Source organism: Tupaia chinensis, unplaced genomic scaffold (assembly GCF_000334495.1).
Source record: "Tupaia chinensis unplaced genomic scaffold, TupChi_1.0 Scaffold141247_1, whole genome shotgun sequence".
Lineage (NCBI taxonomy): Eukaryota > Metazoa > Chordata > Mammalia > Scandentia > Tupaiidae > Tupaia > Tupaia belangeri.
The window spans coordinates 272379-292556 of record NW_006201110.1 but is presented as its reverse complement, the minus strand read 5'-3'; the positions used below and the strand labels follow the sequence as shown (position 1 = coordinate 292556).

The window sequence follows — 20178 nt, the reverse complement described above, 5'->3', positions numbered from 1 at the left end:
TAAAACTGTCCAATGACTTTTCATTGGAGTTCAAATAACTCGCCCGGCCCAGCTGAGGTGGCATAGCGTAGCACATTTGGCTACAGCTCTGGAAGCCACATGGCCTGCCATGAATTTAACCTCAACCTGAAAAACGCTGCACACCCAAGATCCTGACAAACTGGAGGGCTGGGGAGAGGGGATTGTGGCATGACCAGACCTGTTGAGGGTGCTTCTCTCTGTCGCTCTTTCTCACATGCGCTAGCATGAATAAACAAAACAAACAAACAAACAAAAACCCCTCAGCTCTTTGCGGAAGAAGCGGATGCAGGTGACTCGGGGCTTCGCGGCCCGCTCTGCTCCTGACTCACCGCTGTTTGCTCTCGCAGAGGAACAGGTCGGTCAGGAAATGGCGCCGCAGCCATGACTTTTAAAGATACTGGAAAAACACCTGTGGGGCGAGAGGTGGTCATTCACCGAATTAGAATTACTTTAACCAGCTGCAATGTAAAGTCCCTGGAGAAAGTGTGTGCTGACTTAATCAGAGGTGTAAAGGAAAAGAATCTCAAGGTGAAAGGACCAGTTCCGATGCCTACCAAGACTTTGAGAATCACTACAAGGAAAACACCTTGTGGTGAAGGTTCTAAGGCCTGGGATTGTTTCCAGATGAGAATCCACAAGTGACTCATTGATTTGCACAATCCTTCTGAGATTGTTAAACAGATTACTTCCATCAGTATCGAACCAGGAGTGGAGGTTGAAGTCACCATTGCAGATGCCTAAGTCAACTTTTTAAATAAATTGATTATCATATGTTAAAAAAAAACAAAAACAAAAACAAAAAAAACCCCAAAAACTCAGCTCCCTTCAACTGCCCTCCTTCAAGCCCTAGGATGCACATGCAGTTCCTTGCCTGGGACACTCCTCTCAACTTGTCCAGGTCCTTGTGTGGCTGGCTTCTTGGTCACATTCTGGTCTCACCAAATGATTCTGCATCAAAGAGACTTCACTGGCCACCTTCACTAAAGCAGACCCTGCATGGCAGAGACCCTCTGGTCTTCTCAACCTGCTTCCTGTAGTTTTCTGTGTCTCTGATCTGGACATTTGAGCTTGCAAAGGAGATATTTCCTGTTCTGTTCTCTACCATACCCTCTACAATAGCGCCTGGCACCACATGAGTCTTCAGGACTTATTTGTTACCCAAAGGACTGACAAACTGAATGGATGTATGTACAGGGCAGTAAATCCAGGCAACATATGGTCACCTTTAAGCACATGCAGAAGTGTGGTTCTTTGGGCTGCCATTTGCAAAGCCAAATGCATGCCATTAAATGAATATGCAAGTTGTCTCTGTGTCAAAACTGCAGAGCAGTATCAGTTAAAGAAAGCCATATGTGTTAATCAGAAAAGGCCAGAGAAGATAAAACTCACATAGAACTACATGGCACCAGAAGTCATCATATCTTCAGTCAATTAACATCTGAAAAAAACTATCTTTGCAGTCCACTTCCCCTTCCTGCCTTTTTTGCCCTTTAAAAGAATAAACCTGAGAATGGCTGCTGCTTCCTCTATCAGAGGAGTAGGGACCACCTGATCCCCACTTTTCTCTACTTGTATGTCTTTGTGTGTTTATTTTTATGTTTATTCTCTAACTGCTCCACTCAGTGCATGTGTTCAGCCATATGGGACACAGCAAGTGGTGCCCAATGTGGGGCCTGAGTAACAGAGGAACTACAAAGAATCAGGTGAGTGGATACTCCTTGAATCCAGTTGGAGATAATACAGTAAAGTAAGGACTACATAGAGTAAAAGAAGGAACTAACGAAGCGAGAAAAGAAGTGGATTCAGTTAGAGTAGGTTGTAAAATGTGGGGATACAATTATTGTCTAAAGACAGAGATTTCTATGTTCAAACTTTGTTTTATATGTTAAAAGCTAGAGGCAGTAAAGTTAGGGTCAAGTAGTTACATCATTTCCTGTATTTTGTGTAGGAAACATGCCCCTCGGTCCTGGAGCAGGAAACAGTTAATGAGGAAACCTGGGACAAGGTTGGAGAACAAATCAGGGAGTGATACATGTCAGAGAGAACAAACAGGATTCCTATTTTTTGCCTTCTCCCTGTAGAATTTAATTAAGAAGTACTTGAGGCAAAATCCTCCAGAAGAACCAGAGCTGGTTTGGTAACTCCACCAAAAAACATCTTCCTAATACCTAAGAAATCAGAGTTTGTAACTAAAGACAAGGACAGAGAGGTAGATCCTGGAAAAGAAAGAGACAATCTCCTAGAGCTAGGCAGACTTAACATTGCAGATCAAAGCAGCCGTAAGGGGGAGAAGGGAGTCACTGCCTTTTGGCCGAGAGCTCCCCTACTGCAGACCGCTGCTTCCCAGTCAAAACCTGCTTACATATCAAACAGTGCTAGGAGTGAAAGGACATCCCCCACTTTAACCCCTCTCTAGAGAACTTTACATTGCACAAGTAGGGAAGGCATTTTAGGATTTAAATTATGTCCAGTTATAGAGGCTCCCAACCCTAACAACCTGAAACAAACTCAGCATCAGCATGAGCTGATATCCTTTAAAACTCTAAAAGAACTAAAAACGACCTGCATACAATATGGCCCTGCGGCATGTATACAATGGCGGCATTAGAGATGGCTACTCGGGGACCAGTAGTTGGTATAATGGCTATGTCTCTGGACTCCCACGTTGTCAACCACAGTTTGAGTCCCAGACCTGGTGGCTTAAACTCACGCTGGGCACGTGTGCGTGCATGCCCAAGATCCCGAATGGAGGAGAGGGGATTGTGGCGTGGTCATCTCCCCTGGGGGGTGATTTCTCGCTTTCTGTCTCTCTGTCTCTCTCTGTCTGTCTGGCGAGCACATGCGCCCTATAGCAAAAAAAACTCTCACAAAAAAAAAAAAGAGAGAGAGATGGCTACTCAATCAGCACTTCCGCCTAATGATTGGCAAGTGATAAGCAAGGTGTGCTTGTTGGGAGGAGATTATCTTTTGTGGAAGTCAATTGGTCTAAGGAAGCCCAAGAACAGGCAAATAGGAATCAATGGCATGGAATACCTAGCACATAAAAAATGTTGACTGGAACAGGGAATTTTGCCAATACTGGTGCACGAATTGGATATACACTGCAAGCATATCAGCAGATTAACATTATATGCTTGAGATGCTGGAGGAGGCTTCCTGATACGGATCAAAGGACAGGGAGTTTGATCAGTGTGCAGCAGGGACCTAGTAAGCTATAGCAAGATTTTATTTCCCACTTGATGCAAGCCATATCCAGACGTGGGACAAATTTTGTTGAAACGATTGACCTTTGAAAATGCTAATGAATCTTACAGAGCAGTTATTACCCCATACAAAAAACGGAGGGGGGGGCAGTGGCTGGTTATATTAGACTTTGTCAGGACATTGAAAAAATTTGTTAAACAGTTTTCATTTGTTTATAAACCACATATTCGTAAGCTGCTGATATGTACTAAAAGCTAAATTTGCTAAGAGTTTAAATATTCTGGTAAATATGCATAGTCCTACATACAAAGTTACAACCTTAATGGCCTTTCCAGAGGTGTCAAATGCCCCGGGCTGGAAAAAATATTGAGTATAAAAGGAATTTTATATAGAAAAGTTTTTGTCTTAAGGTAAAATGGCTAGACAATCTCCGAGCAAAAGAAAAGAAGGGTTAAAAACTAAAAAGACTAACGCATGTTGTTAAAGGTTTGAGTTATGTTAAAAGAATTTAAAAAACAGTTACAAAAATTAATAAAATTAAGGATTTTTAATAAATAAAATAGGGCCCAGTAGGTGACATGGTGATTAAGGCGCTGTACGCTCCCACATGGCTGACCACAGTCCGAGTCCCAGACCTGGTGGCTTGCTTTCTCACTTTCTCTCTCTCTCTCTGTGTCTCTCTCTGGTCAAATCAAAATAAATGAATGAATAAATAAAATAAAATTAAATAATTCTAAATAAGTAAATTAATAATAGTAATAAAAATAGCAACAGGTAATGATAATAAATAATAAATAAAATGAATTGTACTTATATAATGCCATTAGTCACAAGTCAGATAATTTTCTTTAAATAGTATGAAAAGTAAAAATAACTAATTTGTCTGTTATCACTGTTTTCAGTTGTGTTCAGTTTTAAGATTGCTTCCCGGGACCAGCAGTTAGCGTAATGGCTATGTCGCTGGACTCCCACGTAGTTGACTGCGATCCGTGTCCTCGACCTGGCAGCTTAAACTCACACCAGGCCGTGTGTGTTCATGCCCAGGATCCCGAGAGGAGAATGGAGGAGAAGGGATTGCGGCATGGCCATCCCCCCTGGGGGGTGATTTCTCGCTTTCTGTCTCTCTGTTTCTCTCTGTCTGGCGAGCGCACGCGCCCCATAGCAAAAAAACTTCTCCAAAAAAAAAAAAAGATTGCTTCCCGTGGAAAAAGGCTCTAACAAGTACCTAGGCTTTTACATTCAGGTTGGCATTGGCAGAGCTCAGAGGGCACATTGGGGAGTCAGGTCTTCCTCCTTCAGTCGTTTTTTCTGAGTTTATTTATTTCAAGAAAAACAGAGACAGCCGCTCTGACAAGGTCTTAACACCATGACCCGCCCAGCTTTAGCCAGCCGGGGTCACAGGCATGTGTGTGCCGAGCGGCCCCAGGATGCATGACCAGGACCTTCCCATGTGAACCCACACAACCCATGCTTTTTTTTTTTGTCTGGCTTCTTTCACTTGGCATAATTGTTTTAAGATTCATCCATGTTGTAGCATGTATCAATAACTCACTCCTTTCCACTGTTTGGTAGCATATCCATTATATGGATGCACTACGGCTCACTTACCCGATGCCCAAATACAGCTGGTAGGGATATTCTCATGGACATTCTTGTACGGACGCACATTCTCTTTCTAGGGAAAGCATGTTAGAGTCATAGGCAAGTGACTATTTAATATTTCTTTTTGAGATAAACATACTTTTAAAATAGTTTTAGATGTATAAAGAAGTTGCAGACAGCAGAGTTCCTATACATCTGTCCCCTTTCCCAGCTTACCCTACTGCTAACATTTTGATGATGAAACATTTGTCACGAATAAGGAACCAATACCAACACACTGCTATTAACAAAAGTCTGGGGACCAGCAGTTAGCGAAATAGCTATGTTACTGGACTCCCACGTAGTCAACCGCGGTTCCCGTCCCGGATCTGGTGGCTTAAAACACACTGGGCCCGTGTGCGTGCATGCCCAAGATCCCGAGAGGAGAATGGAGGAGAAGGGATTGCGGCGTGGCCATCCCCCCGGGGGGTGATTTCTTACTTTCTGTCTCTCTGTCTCTCTCTGTCTGTCTGGCAAGCGCACGTGCCCTATAGCGAAAACCCCTCCAAAAAAAACCAAAAAACTAAAGTCTGTCAGAGTTCCCAGCTTTTTATCTAATCTGTTTTTCTGTGCCAGGATTCTATTCTATTTTTTAAATAGATGATAATCAATTCATTAAAATAGTTGACTTAGGTACCTGCAATGGTGACTTCACCCTCAACCCCCGGTTCGATACTGCTGGAAGTAATTTGTTGAACAATCCCAGAAGGACGGCGCAGATCACCGAGTCACTTGTGGAGTGTCCTCTGGAAACGACGCCAAGTCTTAGAACCTTCCTGGCAAGGTGTTTTTCTTGTAGTGATTCTCAAAGTCTTGGTAGGCATCCTGGTCCTTTCACCTTGAGATTCTTTTCCGTTGCACCTCTGATTAAGTCAGCACACACTTTCTCCAGGGACTTGATGTTGCGGCTGGTTAAAGTAATTCTAATTCGGTGAATGGCCACTTCTGACTCCACGGGTGTTCTTCCAGAATCTTTAAAAGCCATAGCTGTGGTGTGTCTTCCTGACGGACTCGTTCCTCGGTGAGAGCGAACAGCAGTGAGTCAGGAGCAGAGCAGGATGACCGGAGCAGGGCGGGGTGACAGGAGCAGGGCGGGATGACAGGAGCTCTGCGCCATCTGCATCCGCTTCTTCCACAAAGAGGGCGCCAGGGTTCTTTTCTAGACACTGTGTTACACTTTGATGCCTTTCTCCATAGATTCCTCTAACTATGACAATTTCTCAAACTTTCCTTGTTTTTGATGACCTTGACTCTTTTGAGTAGTACTGGTCAGTTGCTTGCTTGTTTGTTTGGTTTTTGTTTGCTTTTTCCTTTATGAGAGAGAAGGGAGAGAGAGAAGTATTTCCACAGAGTCTTGCTGTGCTCCAATTCTGTCCCAGGGTCCCAATTAGCTAAGACTGCAGGCATATACAACTGTGTCCAGTGTTTTCAGGTTGGCCCAGGAACCAAATCCAGGCCTTCCATGCAGTTTCCAGCCTCCTAAACAGTGATACTTCCTGTGTACCATTATGGGTGGTCCAGTTACTTTTAAAAATCGTGGTAGGATACATAAACATAAAATTTATCCTTGTAAGTGTACAATTCAGTGTCATTAAATACATTCACAATGTTGTTCAACCATCACCTCTATCTAGGTTCAAAAAACTTTAGTCACTCCCAAAGGAGACCTTATCCCACTTAAGCAGTTGCTTTCATCCCTGCTTCCCAGAACCCTGGTAATCATTAATCTGTCTTCTGTTTCCATGGGTGTTTAATATAAATTAACTCATACATGTGACTCTTGTTTGTTTGTTTTTAGTTTTTTCCTTTAGGCTTTATACAGCCTCCAAAGAGAGACAGAGTATGAGAGAGAGAGATACATCACCCTCCAGGAGAGATGGCCATGCTTCAATCCCTTGTCCTCCAGTCTTCTCTCAAGATTCTGGGTACGTACACACACACACACACACACATGCTTCCAGCATGATTTTATTTTTTTTGGAAGAGGTTTTTGCTATAGGGTGTGTGCACTCACAAGACAGAGAGAGACAGAGAGACGGAAAGCGAGAAATCACCCCCCGGGGGAATGGCCATGCCACAATCCCTTCTCCATTCTCCTCTCGGGATCTTGGGCACGCACGTCCACGTGCCCAGCATGAGTTTTAATCCACCAGGTCTGGGACTCAAACCGTGATCGACTACATGGGAGTCCAGCAGCATAACCATTGCGCTAACTGCTGGTCCTTCCAACATAATTTTTAAGCAGCCAAGTCTGGGACTTGAATTGCGCAGTTGGCCATGTGGGATCCAGCACAATTTCCATGTCATCTGCTGGTCCCAGCATGTGACTTTTATGTCTAGCTTATTTCGCTTAGCATGTTCTCGAGGTTTATCTGTGTTGTAGCATATATCAGCACTTTAGTCTTTTTTCATGGCTAAATCATATTCCATTGTGTGGACATATCACAATTTGTTTATCCACTCGTCAGTTGATGGTATTTGGATAGTTTCCAACTTTGGGCTATTGTGAATAGTGCTGCTATAAACATTTGTGTACAGATTTGTTTGAATACCTGTTTTCAGTTCTTTAGAGTATATAACTAGGAGTGGAATTTTGGATCATGTGGTAATCCTATGTTTAATTGCTATTGAGGAATTGCTAAACTATTTTCCAAAGTAGCTGAACCATTTGATATTCCTACTAGCAATGTATCAGAATTCCAATTCCTCCACATCCTCAACATATCATCTTCTGTTTTTTTGTTTTTGTTTTTGTTTTCCTTATAGCCATCCTCTTGGAGGCAAGCTGGTGTCTCATTGTGGTTTAATTTTTAATTTTTATTTTTGATTTTAATTAATTAATTGATTTTACATTTATTCACTGAGCGTAGTCACAGCATACAAAGTATGATTTCCCATCCAGAATATACTGCAGAGCAACTTAATTCTTACATGTTATTGTAGATAATTTTTCATTTCTATTTTCATATATATATATTTCCCTCTATTTCTCACTCTCTGTCATTTCCCACCCTCCTCTCACACTATCTCTGGTGTCTACAGTTGCTTTCCATTATTTTTTCCCCTCCATATTTTATTGATTCACAAAATATCTTAAATTATCTAGCTGCTTTCTTTTTTTTTTTTTTTGAGAGGTTTTTGCTATAGGTCACTTGCACTCGCCAGACAGAAAGAGAGAGACAGAGAGATAGAAAGTGAGAAATCACCCCCCCAAAGGGGATGGCCACGCCCAGAGGGGATGGCTACGCTGCAATCCCTTCTCCTCCATTCTCCTCTTGGGATCTTGGACACACATGCACACAGGCCCGGCGTGAGTTTTTTTTTTTTTTTTTTGAGAGGTTTTTTGCTATAGGGCACGTGCGCTTGCTAGACAGAGAAAGACATAGAGACAGAAAGCGAGAAATCACCCCCCAGGGGGGATGGTCACACCGCAATCCCTTCTCCTCCATTCTCCTCTCAGGATCTTGGGCACGCACACACAAGCGTGAGTTTTAAGCCACCGGGTCTGGGACATGAACCACGGTCGACTATGTGGGAGTCCAGCGACATAGCCATTACGCTAACTGCTGGTCCCTCCAGCTACTTTTAATAGCAAGGCCAGCTGATATATATGTATCTGTGAATACATGTCTGACTTTAGGTGTGAAACTCTGAGTAAAATGAATATACTATAAAGTAGCACCTACCTGATGCTATATAGCTTACTGCAGTCATTCAGTAGGTTTTTTAAAATATATTTTTTAAATTCAAGAAAAGCAGTTTTAACTTTAATAAATCAAAATCAAAGAAATGCTAAGTGAGCTTTGCTTAAAACTTAAAGCCAGGAAACAGGTTAGGATTCTGTTCAAAAAGTAGGTAGCTACCACCAGCTCAAGACAAAAATCCTTCAATCTGGAAAACAAAACCTCGAAGAAAATCAGTAATGTTTTAGTCAAAAGTCATAAGATTCATCAGTTCAGTCTCATGTACTTAATCTACATTATGCTGTGGTCCAATCTTACACAACAGATTCATTAACTGGGATATAATATTCAACTCCAGACTTGTCCCTACCATTAAGTTGGACATTTTCTTTTTAAAATTATTTTATTTAACTTTATTTATTTATTCATTTATTTATTTCAATTTGACCAGAGAGGGATAGAGAGAGAAAGAGAAAACCTCCAGGTCCAGGACTGGAACCACAGTTGGCCATGTGGTAGTCCAGCACCCTTAACCACTAAGCCACCTGCCAACCTCCAAAGTTTGCCATTTTCTTAGTTGTTTTTGAACTCTTATTTCTGTGTGTCTATATTCAGTTCTCCTGGTATAAGCACTCCCTTCAGAACTTCTTGGAGATCTGGTCTAGTGTTGGTAAATTCTTTCAGGTTTTGTATATCTGAGAATGTCCTTGCCTTTTCTTCCCATATGAAGAATAATCTTACCGGGTACAGTACGCTTGGTTAAAATTGTTTTTTCTCTTAACACTTCGAATATATTTTCCCATTCTTTCCTTGCTCACATTGTTTCTGATGAGAGGTCTGCTGTTAGCCTGATGGGATATCCTTTGTAGGTGACTTGATGTTTCTCTCTCACCAATCTTACTGTCTTGTCTTTGTAGTTTTGGGCAATCTGGCTATAATGTGTCTCGAAGAAGATCTTCTTGGGTTGATTATATTTGGGGTCCTTTGTATTTCTTGGGACTAGATCTTTGAATGCCTCCCTAGGTTTGGAAAATTTTCTTCCAGGACTTCATGGAATAGATTATGAATGTCCTTATGAGTCTCTTTGCCTTCTGGAATACCAATTATCGAGATGTTTGGACGTTTGATGGTGTCTATTATTTCTCGTATATTATTCTCATTTGGGGGGAAATTTTCTCAGTCTTCATGGTGGATTTTTCTAGGCTGGTGAATCTATTTTCTGCATCTGAGATTTGATTTTCTGTATGATCAGTCTGCTTTTAATACTTTTAAGGGAGGTTTTGACTTCCTGTATTATAGCCTTCATCTCTTAACATTTCCATCTGATTCTTTTTTATGGTGTATATTTCCTCTTTCAGATCTTGCAAGGACTTCCTCACCTCCTGGAACTTATAGGCTCCTTTCGCCTGCCTCTTCTGCAGTTCATTGTCTTTCTTCTCTTCCATCTCTGTTAGCTTTGTCACTATGAATATTCTAAATTCTTTATCTGACATTTCTGTGAGTTTCATTGTACTGTTTGAGGATGAAGATGAGTTATTCTTTTCCCTTGGAAGAGAGGTATTTTCTTGCTTTCTCATATTTCTTGTGACCCTGAGGTAATTTCTGGTCATCTGATGGTTGCGTATTTCTTCCTAAATCTTGAAGTTCAATCTGAGCATTCAGAGGTGTGCAGGAGGAAGTGATCTGCAATCTCTCTTCTGTTTCATGTTTCACTCTTTGTGCATCAATTTCAGTGGGAAGTGAGGAATATTCAGACCCTAATAGTAATCAGATGTTTGGATACTGTTCACATCAGCCTGTCTAGACACTCAATGCATGCAGGCTGAGGAGCCAAGGAATGAAGTTAAAGGAAGAGAATTAGAGAAGAAGAAATAAGAAGAAAAAGAAAGAAAAAAGAAGGAAGGAAAAAATATAATAAAAATTTTTATATTTTAATTTTTAAATGCAGACAAAATCACACGGCATGCATTTCACAGCTCAAGTTCAGTAGCCATCTCAGGATGGGCCTGGGTTTATGCCTTTCCTAAGTGGGAGAGGGAAAGGCACAAATTAACATGATAAAGGAGGGTTTTGAGAGCCCAGAGAATACTTTAAGATTTTTTTTTTAAATGAAAAGACACAGAGGGACACAGAGACAAGGAGAGACAGAAAGATGGAGAGAAGGATACAGAAGGAGTCCTACCCACTAGAAATGAATCTGGAGGGAAAAGTCCCAGCAGGATATCTTTATTTTAGCCCCCAAAAGCAATATTTCACAGCTCAAGTTCAGTAGCCATGTAAGAATGGGCCTAAGTTTGTGCCATTCCCACTAGAAATGAATCTGGAGGGAGAAGTTTCAGCAGAATATCTTCATTTTTAGTCCCTGAAAGCACTATTTCACAGCTCGAGTTCAGTAGCCATCTCAGGATGGGCCTGAGTTTGTGCCTTTTCTTATCGTGGTTTTGTTTTGTGTCGCTAATGATGTTGAACATCATTCTGTGTGATTGTTGACCATTTGTATGCTTTCTTTGGAGAAAGTCTATTCAAGTTATTTTCCAACTTTAAAATTGGATTGTATCTTTTTATTGTTCATTTGTAGGAGTTCTTTGTATATTCTGCCTATACGACCCTTATCAGATATATGATTGACAAATATTTTCTCCCATTCCATTTTAACTTCTTGATAGTGTCTATCATAGCATGAAGGTGTTTAATTTTAATGAGGTCCACTTTATTTATTTTTTTGTGTGTTATAGCTAAGATTCCATTACCAAATCCAAGATTTACTCTTCTGTTTTCTCCTAAAAGTTTTATTGTTTTAGCATTTATATTTAAGTCTTTGAGCTGAGTTAAATTTTTTTTTTTGGAGAGGTTTTCGCTATAGAGCGTGTGCACTCGCCAGACAGACAGAGAGAGACATAGAGACAGAAAGCAAGAAATCACCCCCCAGAGGGGATAGTCATGCTGCAATCCCTTCTCCTCCATTCTCCCCTCGGGATCTTGGGCACACACGCACACGCGCCCAGTGAGTTTTAAGCCATCGGGTCCGGGACGCGGACCGCGGTCATCTATGTGGGAGTCCAGCAACATAGCCATTACGCTAACTGCTGGTCCCCCATCCATGATCCTATCTTATCCCAGGCCTCCAGCATATCAGGATCTTGGGCTCCCATGTGCACACCCAGCATTTTTTTTTTTCCAGGCCAAACCAAGAATCCAAACCTACAGCAAGTCACCTGGCTTTCAGCACTGTGGTCCAGCACACTATGGACTATACCACCTAGGCTGGGCCTTTCACATTGTTTCTATTCATTAATTCCAGTTTATTGTTAGACAACAGTGTTTCACACATACATCAAACAGGCCAAAGAAAATAAAAAGCAACTTCATAGGCAAAAAAAGGAAAAAAGAAACCTTTTATCTTTGGCTTTTCAACCATCTCATTCAAACCAACTACTTAAGAGTATGGCTAAGTACATATGCAAAAAAAAGATACTGGAATGCTCGAAATAAATTTGTTGTTGTTTTTGCTTTATTTATAAGAGTTTTTCCTCCTTTGGGATTATAGTGAACATGATCACACCACAAGTAAAGCTGGAAGTAAGACAGAAGACACTCCGAAGGCTGGTTTGTCATTCAAGATCATTAAAAATGACTCACCCCTAACAGTATGTACAAATATATAAAATGTAAATAGAAAATACAAACAAATTTTCCTTTTAAGAAAGCAAGCAGGGCCTTGGAAGTTTTTGGTTCTTTTTTCCTTCCCTGTTGCAAATTCACGTTGTGATTTTGGTTAGGTGGTGGAGAGCACGTGTCATCTGCGGGTGGCACTGCCTGCGGTGGGCAGAAAGGCCTCTCTACTCGCAGGTGATCACGTTTAGATTCTGAGATGGGAAATGGAGGGTGACTAGGTTATGGTGGCCTTTTTTAAGTTTAACTTTTCCTTTTTTTGCTGTCTAGTCATCCTCATTGGTCTTCTGCGCCCTTTTTTTTTTTTTTGAGAGGTTTTTGCCACAGGGCGCGTGCGCTCGCCAGAGAGACAGAGAGACAGAAAGCAAGAAATCACACCCCACAGGGGATGGCCACGCTGCAATCCCTTCTCCTCCACTCTCCTCTTGGGATCTTGGGCATGCACGCACACGCGCCTGGCGTGAATTTTAAGTCACCAGGTCCCGGACGCGAACAGCGGTCGACTACATGGGAGTCCCGCAACATAGCCATTACGCTAACTGCTGGTCCTGGTCTTCTGCTTCTTGACGTTGACACCATCGTACTCGTCATCCTCAGCTGCCTCAGCCCCCTCATCCTCATCTCAGTCCTCTCCTTCACCATCGCCTTTTCCTCCTCTTCCTCCTCCTCCCCGCCTTCTTCCTTTTCCTCATCTACCTCATTCTCAGCCTCCTGCTCCTGGTTTTCCTTATTAGCATTCCCGTTAGTGGGGGCATCTCTTCCATTCTCTGCCTCCTCCACAACATTCTTCTCCTTTAAGTCCTTGGTGGTAATCTTGGAGCTAGTGTCCATGGCCCGCATCTGACATGGTGGGGGCAGGCCAGTGATCTGATGCAACAGATTAAAAAGAAAGTGAGAGTTCAGAGACCCTGGCAATAAAGCTGCCAGAGGCGGTGGAGGAGGCACACGATGGAGGAGGCACGCGGTGGAAGCAGGCCGTGGGACTGCTAACAATGCAAAGATAAGCTTTTCAAAGCAGTCAGACACTGTTTTGATTATTATAGTTTGTAGTAAGTTTTGGAATCAACAAGTGTGAGTCCTCAAGCTTTGTTTTCCTTTTTCAAGATTGTTTGGGTTCTCTTATAATTCCACATAAATGTTAGGATCAGCTTTTCCATTTCTGAGTGTGATGATTAATTTTACATCTCAACTTGACTGGGCTAAGGGAGGCCTAGATAGCTGGTTAAAAAATTACTTCTAGATGTCTGTGAAGTGTGCAGGAAAAGACTGACATTCAAATTGGTGAGCTGAGTAAAGCAGACTGCCGTCACCAACGTGGATAGATACCATCTAATCTGTTGAGAGTCCAATTATAACCAAAAAAAAGAGAGAGAGAGAGAGAGAAAGGAAGAATTTTCTTCCTCTTCTTAGGCTGGGACATTCATCTTCTGCATTTGGACATTGGAGTTCCTGATTCTTATGCCTTTTACAATTTTTATTTGTTATTTTAATTGCTAAAGGGTACAGAGAGGGGAAAGAGACAGAGTGGAGTAAGCACCACCATCCCCCTCAAGTGGGGCATGATCAGGCTGCAATCTCTTCTCCATTTCTCCATCCTGTTGGAATTTTGTGCATTCACGCACATGTGCCCTGCATGTTTTTCAAGCCTCCAGGGCTAGGATTCAAACCATGGTCAGCCATGTTGGCCCAGTTCCCTTTAACCACAACTACAGGGCTCTCTCTTTTTATATTGTTGGCCTTTGCACTCAAGGACGTACACCAGCCCTCACCCCAGCCCACACCAGTTCTCAGGCCTTCAAACTGAGATTGGATTCCATGACTAGTTTTGCTGCTTCTCCAACTTGACAGTGAGACAATTCCCCTAACAAATCTCTTCTGTATCCATATCTGTATATCCTGATTCTGTTTCTCTGGAGAACCCTGACTAAAACACTGTCTAAAGGCTACTTCGATCTTGATAAGGATCGCATTGACTATTTAGGGGAGTATATAATTTTGACCATATGGTCTCTGATTCATGAATATGGGATATTTTTTAATTTAAGTATTTTTTATATTCTCTCCACAATGTTTTGGAGTATTTGAATCTTATACCTCCTTGGCTAAATTTGTTCCTGTCATTCTTTTTATTCTTTGTTAGTAAATGGAAGTGCAACTAATTCTTGTGTGTTGATCTTGGATCCTGAGGCTTTGCTAACATTTATTAGCTCTACTGACTTTTGCTATTTTATTTTAAAAACATTTTTGCCAGGGGCCAGCAGATGGAGTAATGGTTATGTCACTGGACTCCCACATGACCAACCATGGTTCAAGTCCTGTACCTGGTGGCTTGAAACTCATGCTGGGTACGTATGCAAGTGTACCTGAAATCCCAAGAGGAGAATGAGGGGAGAAAGCATTGCACTGTGGCCATTTCCCTGGGGGCTGATTTCTTGCTTTCTGCCTCTCTTTCTCCCTAGTGAGCACATGCACCCTATACCACAAATCTCTTAAAATTTTTTTGAACTGGTGGCCTGAGGGAGTGTGCACTCACTGGAGACCAGAGTGGAAATGGAGGATGACCATGCTGCAATCCATTCTCCTCCACTTCTCCCTTCTTGAAGGATTTTGGGAATGCATACACACATAGCAGGTGTGTTTCATCAAGCTACCAGGGACTTGAACTACGCAGCTATCCATGTGGGATCCAGCTGCTTTAATCACTATGTCACAAGCTAGCCATATTTTTAAAAATGTAGATGCTTTAGTTTCTGTATCCAAGATTATGTCATCCTTGAATAAAGAAAATGGAATGCTTGACTTTTTAAGGTTCTGTTAAACCGTTTTTTCAAAGTGATTGAATCATTTTACATTTCCATTAGCAGTATATGAGAATTTTGGTTCCTCCACATCCTTACAAACAGTTGGCGTGAGCCACATCATATCCAGTAATTCACTCATGGAAAAATAAAACCACGGATATTTAAGAAAGTTAAGTGACTTGGCCAGTCACCCCAAACCACCTTCTCAGCATGTTCAAGGCAGCCAGGTCTCATAGAGTCTGTGGGTCTGTGTGGGGACACATTTAAGACAGAATCTGAGGTGTGGGAACATGCTCTGTGCAAATACCGCCTGCTCTTTTGGGGTTTGGCAAAACCTTGTAACTTGTCTTTTCCTGACCTTGGCTGCAGACAGAGCAAGGGTGGAAATTACTAGGGGTGTTCCAACAGACACATCTGATGGACTTCAAGAAACAATTAGTGAAATCCAATCCCTGCTCTGCATCTGAAAGGTTCTTTAGACTTCTCTGGGTGTGGTGGTGCACTCCTTATAGAGAAGTTCTTTAGCTCCTTCCCCACACCTACAGCTAGTTCTCTGCATTAGAAAAGAAGATGAGAGCGGGAACCAGCAGTTAGCTTAATGGCTATACCACTGGACTCCCACGTAGTCGACCGCGGTTCATGTCCCGGACCCGGTGGCTTAATACTCACGCCGGGCGCGGGTGCGTGCGTCCTCAACATCCCAAAAGGAGAATGGAGAAGGGATTGTGGTATGACCATCCCCCTGGGGGGTGATTTCTCGCTTTCTGTCTCTATGTCTCTCTCTGTCTGTCTGGCGAGCGCACGTGCTAGCGAAAACCTCTCAAAAAAAAAAAAAACAAACAAACTTAGAAAAGAAGATGAGATTTTCTCTTGATGGGATTACCACCTGGCCTGGTGTGACTTAAGCCCTCATAGCTTTGTTAATTGCTTCTTATTGTCTGTAACCTGGCAACCAATCCATGACGTGTCGTGAAACATACATGTGCAATGTCTCCGTGTACTATAAAGACGTCCAGTTCGTCTGGGCGGCACAAGCTGCTTGGGCTACCTAGGCTCAGGCCGCCTGTGTCCATTTCTACTCTCTCCCTTTGTCTCGTTCTTTCCAACTCTCCGGTCCTGGCAAGATGGAGGGCTTTCTCTTTCTCGTCCTCTTTCTCTTCCTCACCAGCAGCCCCCTGATCATGATTCAGCCAGACCCAAGCCCTGAGGCAGACGCCGACAGGTCTGCACGCTGAGACCCTCATTTTTCCACCCCAAGATGAGGAAGTCACCTCAGCTCTCCAACCTGCCAGAGACAAGACTGTCTATGTGGCCTGTCTCAAGCCAGAGGTACCACAGGCCTTCTCTAGAATTCTGTCCCCTTCCCTTGCCCTCATCCTACTCTTCCCCTGCCCAGAACATCACCCTCCCTCAAATTAGGGGAGCAGAAAGACAGGGAGTATTCCCTGTGACATCACAAGAGCCAGTTGCCAGGAGACCTGCAGACCCGCCCCCTTGCCAGGGAGAGTAGAGCCTGCTGCACACAGGGCCTGGCTGCTCCATACCCCACACAGGCTCTCTATGGAAGCCCTGGTCTGTGCGTTCTCTGAGCTGCGTATAAGAGAAGGTGCCAGGCTACGGGAAGGAGTGCATGAGGAGAGACGCCCTCCCATCCCAACCTGGACCCAAAGCCGCCAGGGTAGACATGCATGCTTGGGAGAGGGGAATGGCCCCTGGTCCAGGCCAGACGACCCTGGGCTGGTCACTGCTTCCTGGACCCACTGTGCAATTTCTATTCCGGGAGAACACCCTTTTTAGGGTAGGGGACACAAAGTGGTGGGATGAATCACTTGAAGTCCTGAAAGAGATCTAGGGCCAAGGCCCCAGGCTTCGTGGATCTTCTTGTTGGCTGGGAGAAGGAAGGGGGCTTAAAGGCTAGGCAGGGGCTGAGCTCATTTGGCAAACAGGTAAGCAGAGGCTGGGCAGGCTGGCAGGGCCCATGTACGAGCTGGCCTTAGAGGCACATGGCTGTCCTCTCCCCTGTATGCCACTGCAGTTGGCTGGTCACCACCCTCCTGCTCTCCCCTCTGCAGACGCAGTGAGCTGGGCCCGAGGACGCCCCAGCTGCCTCGACACGCCACCTGACATCTACGAGGGGGGGCTGGGCACCCAGCAGCAGTGTCCCAGCACTCAAGGGGACCCACCCAAGAACTTCCGGCTGCGCCACCTCCGGGGCCTGGCTCTCTATCTGCCGGGTGGCCTGCCACCCACCAGTGAGCACGAGAGCAACTGGCTAGGCCGCCTCCTGGCTGGGGGCAGCCTACCACAGCCTGAAAACACAGCCTGGCCCCTGGACCTGCCAGGTAACGGCCTCTACTCAGCCCTTCTGGGAGTTCAACTGCCCAGGGACAGCCTGGGAAACTCAGGTGAGCTCTGCCCAGGCAGGGATGGGGACATGAGGGGCAGGTCCCAGGGAAGGGCTGGGATGGGGACTCATATGGACTCAGGTGGGCCGTTCTCAGGTGATGAGTGCCCAGGACACCCCACAGTGACATCACACCCCAGGGGAATCAAGACCTTGAGGAGTCTGTCCCATCCCTGGGACCCGCTGCTGGGTCCAGACCATGATGTCCCCAGGACATGGCCCACGTTGTCTTGTGGTGGCAGTGCACATCTAGGCAGGGGTGAGGGGCCTTGGTTCCTGCCTCAGCCCTGCAACGCAGGCAAGAAACTTGGACAACTCTCTCCCTGAGTAGGCCTCCACTGCCCCGCTTCTAAACGGAAAACAAGAACCCTCCTATTCACTTCCTCTTCCTCCAAGGGTTCCCGTAAGGATGAAGCCTACCCACCCCCCTTCTGTTCGGAAGGATGTCAGGTTCTGGGGACCCCAGAGTGGGCTACCAGCTTCCTGAGTCCCTTCATGTGACCCCTCTCTCTCCTCCCGCAGCTTCCAGTTCCAGCATGGACCTAGACAAGGATGACCTTTCCCAGCCTGGTGGCCTTGAGGGCTTAGGGCTCAGGCCCAAGAGGTCCTGGGGGGCCTCAGAGGAGGCCACCTGTCCCTTGTGCAAAAGAACTCGCTCTGGGGTGCTAGAGAGGCCATAGGAACTCAAGTGCCATGACTAGGGACAGCAGGGGAAGGACTGCTGAGGAGGTGGCAGGTCCAATGACGAAGGTGCAGCTCCTAGCGTTAGTGCCCTCACATTGGAGCTGCCCAGTATCCAGCCGGGGCCAGCGGTGGGGATAGGCAGGGAGGAGGGAAGAGAGGTCCTGTGAGGGACAGGAGGAACAGAGGTGTGGCTGTGTCCTTCAGCCAGCCACTCGTATCTGGGAGCCAGGCCAGGCGAAGAGCGGGTTCCCTAGAGGCTGGGGAGTCCTCAGGTCTGATTCAATAAAAGCCAAGGCCTGCACTCCCTTGCCCTCGTCATTAGGCCAGCCTGGTCAGGAAAGCAGCACACGCCGATCCCAGGGACGGGTCTGCCGTGCACCCAGCCCATGTGAGGAGTCACGAGCCAGGGCAGGGGCTCATGGATCACAGGGGAAAGGCTGGGAGGGCTTCCCCAACAGTGTCATAGCCAGCTCTGCAGATGGGCAGGGTTTCAACAGGTGTAAACTTGGGGCGTGGGGCTCCAGGCCAAGGAGCAGAGGATGAAGATTGACAGGCCTGGTGTAGGGAGCACGCCAGGGAGGGAAACAGCCATGGCAGGGCTGTCTCCTGGGCTTCCGCCATGGGCTGGGCTCAGCGGGCTGCTCCTTGGGATGCATGGGACGCCGCAGGTGAGCATGCCCTCCCCACACTCGCCCAGCCTGGCCCAGGCAGGCAGGCGCAGCAACTCCTGCGGCCAGCCCATAGCCTCGGCTGGGAGGACCTCAGGCAGGGTCATCCTTTGCTGTGGACTTACGAGCTGCTGTGTGCACGGCAGGACACCTGGGCAGCACTCCTGGCTGTACCCACAGACGCCAGCACTGCCCCCCTCCCAGAAGTGACAGCACAAGTGTTTCAGACACTGTCCAGTGTGCCCTGAGGACACAATCACTCCACCTGAGAAGCCCTGCTCTATGCCACTGGATCTCAGCACTGTCAGAAGATGGGGGACCCGGACTTGCTGAGGCCTCGTCTGGCTAGGGCTGCTGCTGCCACCACAGGCACTGGCCAGACTGTGCACGACAGGCCCTTCTCTGCCCCATACCTTGGCTCCACCGCTGTGCATCTCCTAGTCCCTGGGCAGCAGAGATCAGTTCAACTGCTCGCTCTTGGCTGGTTCCTAGGTCGTTCAGAGACCATGTGGATGGCCCCGGGTGGAAGCCTGAGGTTGCAGCAGGACAGCGGCCCTAAGAGGGGGAGCTTGAGCGAGCAGCTGCCAGTGGTTCCCCATCAAGTCACACAGCTGATGGAAGAGCAGCTGCCACCTCCCTTTCCCGCCACACTCATTCCCCTGAAACTCACACCAGGAAACTTGAGACCACTACTCAAGACAGGCGTCAGTCAGAGGCTGCCCAGGGCACATGGTCACTGGCCCCAGCTGCCAGGCAAGGACAGGGCACTGGGTGAGACCAGGCCCAGCCACACAGGGCCCTCAGAGACTGTTAGGGGCCATCCCCTCACTTTCTGATAAAAAGCTGAGGCCAGAGCACCTCTTCGGTGACCCTAAGAGCCACGTCCCAGCATTTTGGCCCTCACAGTCCCCTCTCAAATCAAGACTGGCGCTCGGTCTTGCTTCTCAGCAGAATGTAGTGGGAGAGACACGGTGTCACTTCCGGATGGTCGGGAAGCCTGGCAGCTTCCAATGTGTGCCGCGGGGGATGGTGCTGGCCTCATGGAGAGGAACTGGCCTCGCCAGGGAGGGAGCGAGGCCACAGGCACAGCCATGATGGTAGTCAGCGGCTCTGTGCGCAGGTCACCCCCGACGCCTGCTCCGCGCTGCTTCCCTGTGAGACTGAGAGCAAACGGCTGCTGCTGGGGCCACCACGTTTCAGGGAGGCCACACCGAGCTGGCCCCTTCCCCAGCACATTGGTTGAGGCCACATCCTGGCCCCAAAGAACGCTGGCTGTAAACTCAGAACAATCCCCCCACAGTTCTAGAAAAGCACTCCAAACAGGCGATGCGGCAGCAAACCCACTCCCCGCGCTGGGGCTAGGAGCTGCCGTGAGAATGGGTGCTGGCCGTGCGGCCACA

At 46.0% G+C, this 20178-nt stretch overlaps 1 protein-coding gene and 2 pseudogenes across 1 annotated transcript; 2 read left to right on the top strand and 1 right to left on the bottom strand.

Annotated features, from left to right (window-relative positions):
• The first annotated feature begins 397 nt into the window (after positions 1-397).
• LOC106733206 (40S ribosomal protein S20 pseudogene) lies at positions 398-777 on the top strand (annotated as a pseudogene).
• Positions 778-12711: 11934 nt separating this feature from the next.
• On the bottom strand, positions 12712-14510 carry LOC114005005 (prothymosin alpha-like; annotated as a pseudogene).
• A 1654-nt stretch (positions 14511-16164) lies between these two features.
• On the top strand, positions 16165-20162 carry CUNH16orf90 (chromosome unknown C16orf90 homolog). Its single transcript, XM_006162985.3, has 3 exons — positions 16165-16700; positions 17095-17427; positions 17949-20162. Exons 1-3 carry the CDS (start codon positions 16583-16585, stop codon positions 18104-18106), a joined length of 609 nt encoding a protein of 202 aa, XP_006163047.1. The 5' UTR covers positions 16165-16582; the 3' UTR covers positions 18107-20162.
• The last annotated feature ends 16 nt before the right edge of the window (positions 20163-20178 follow it).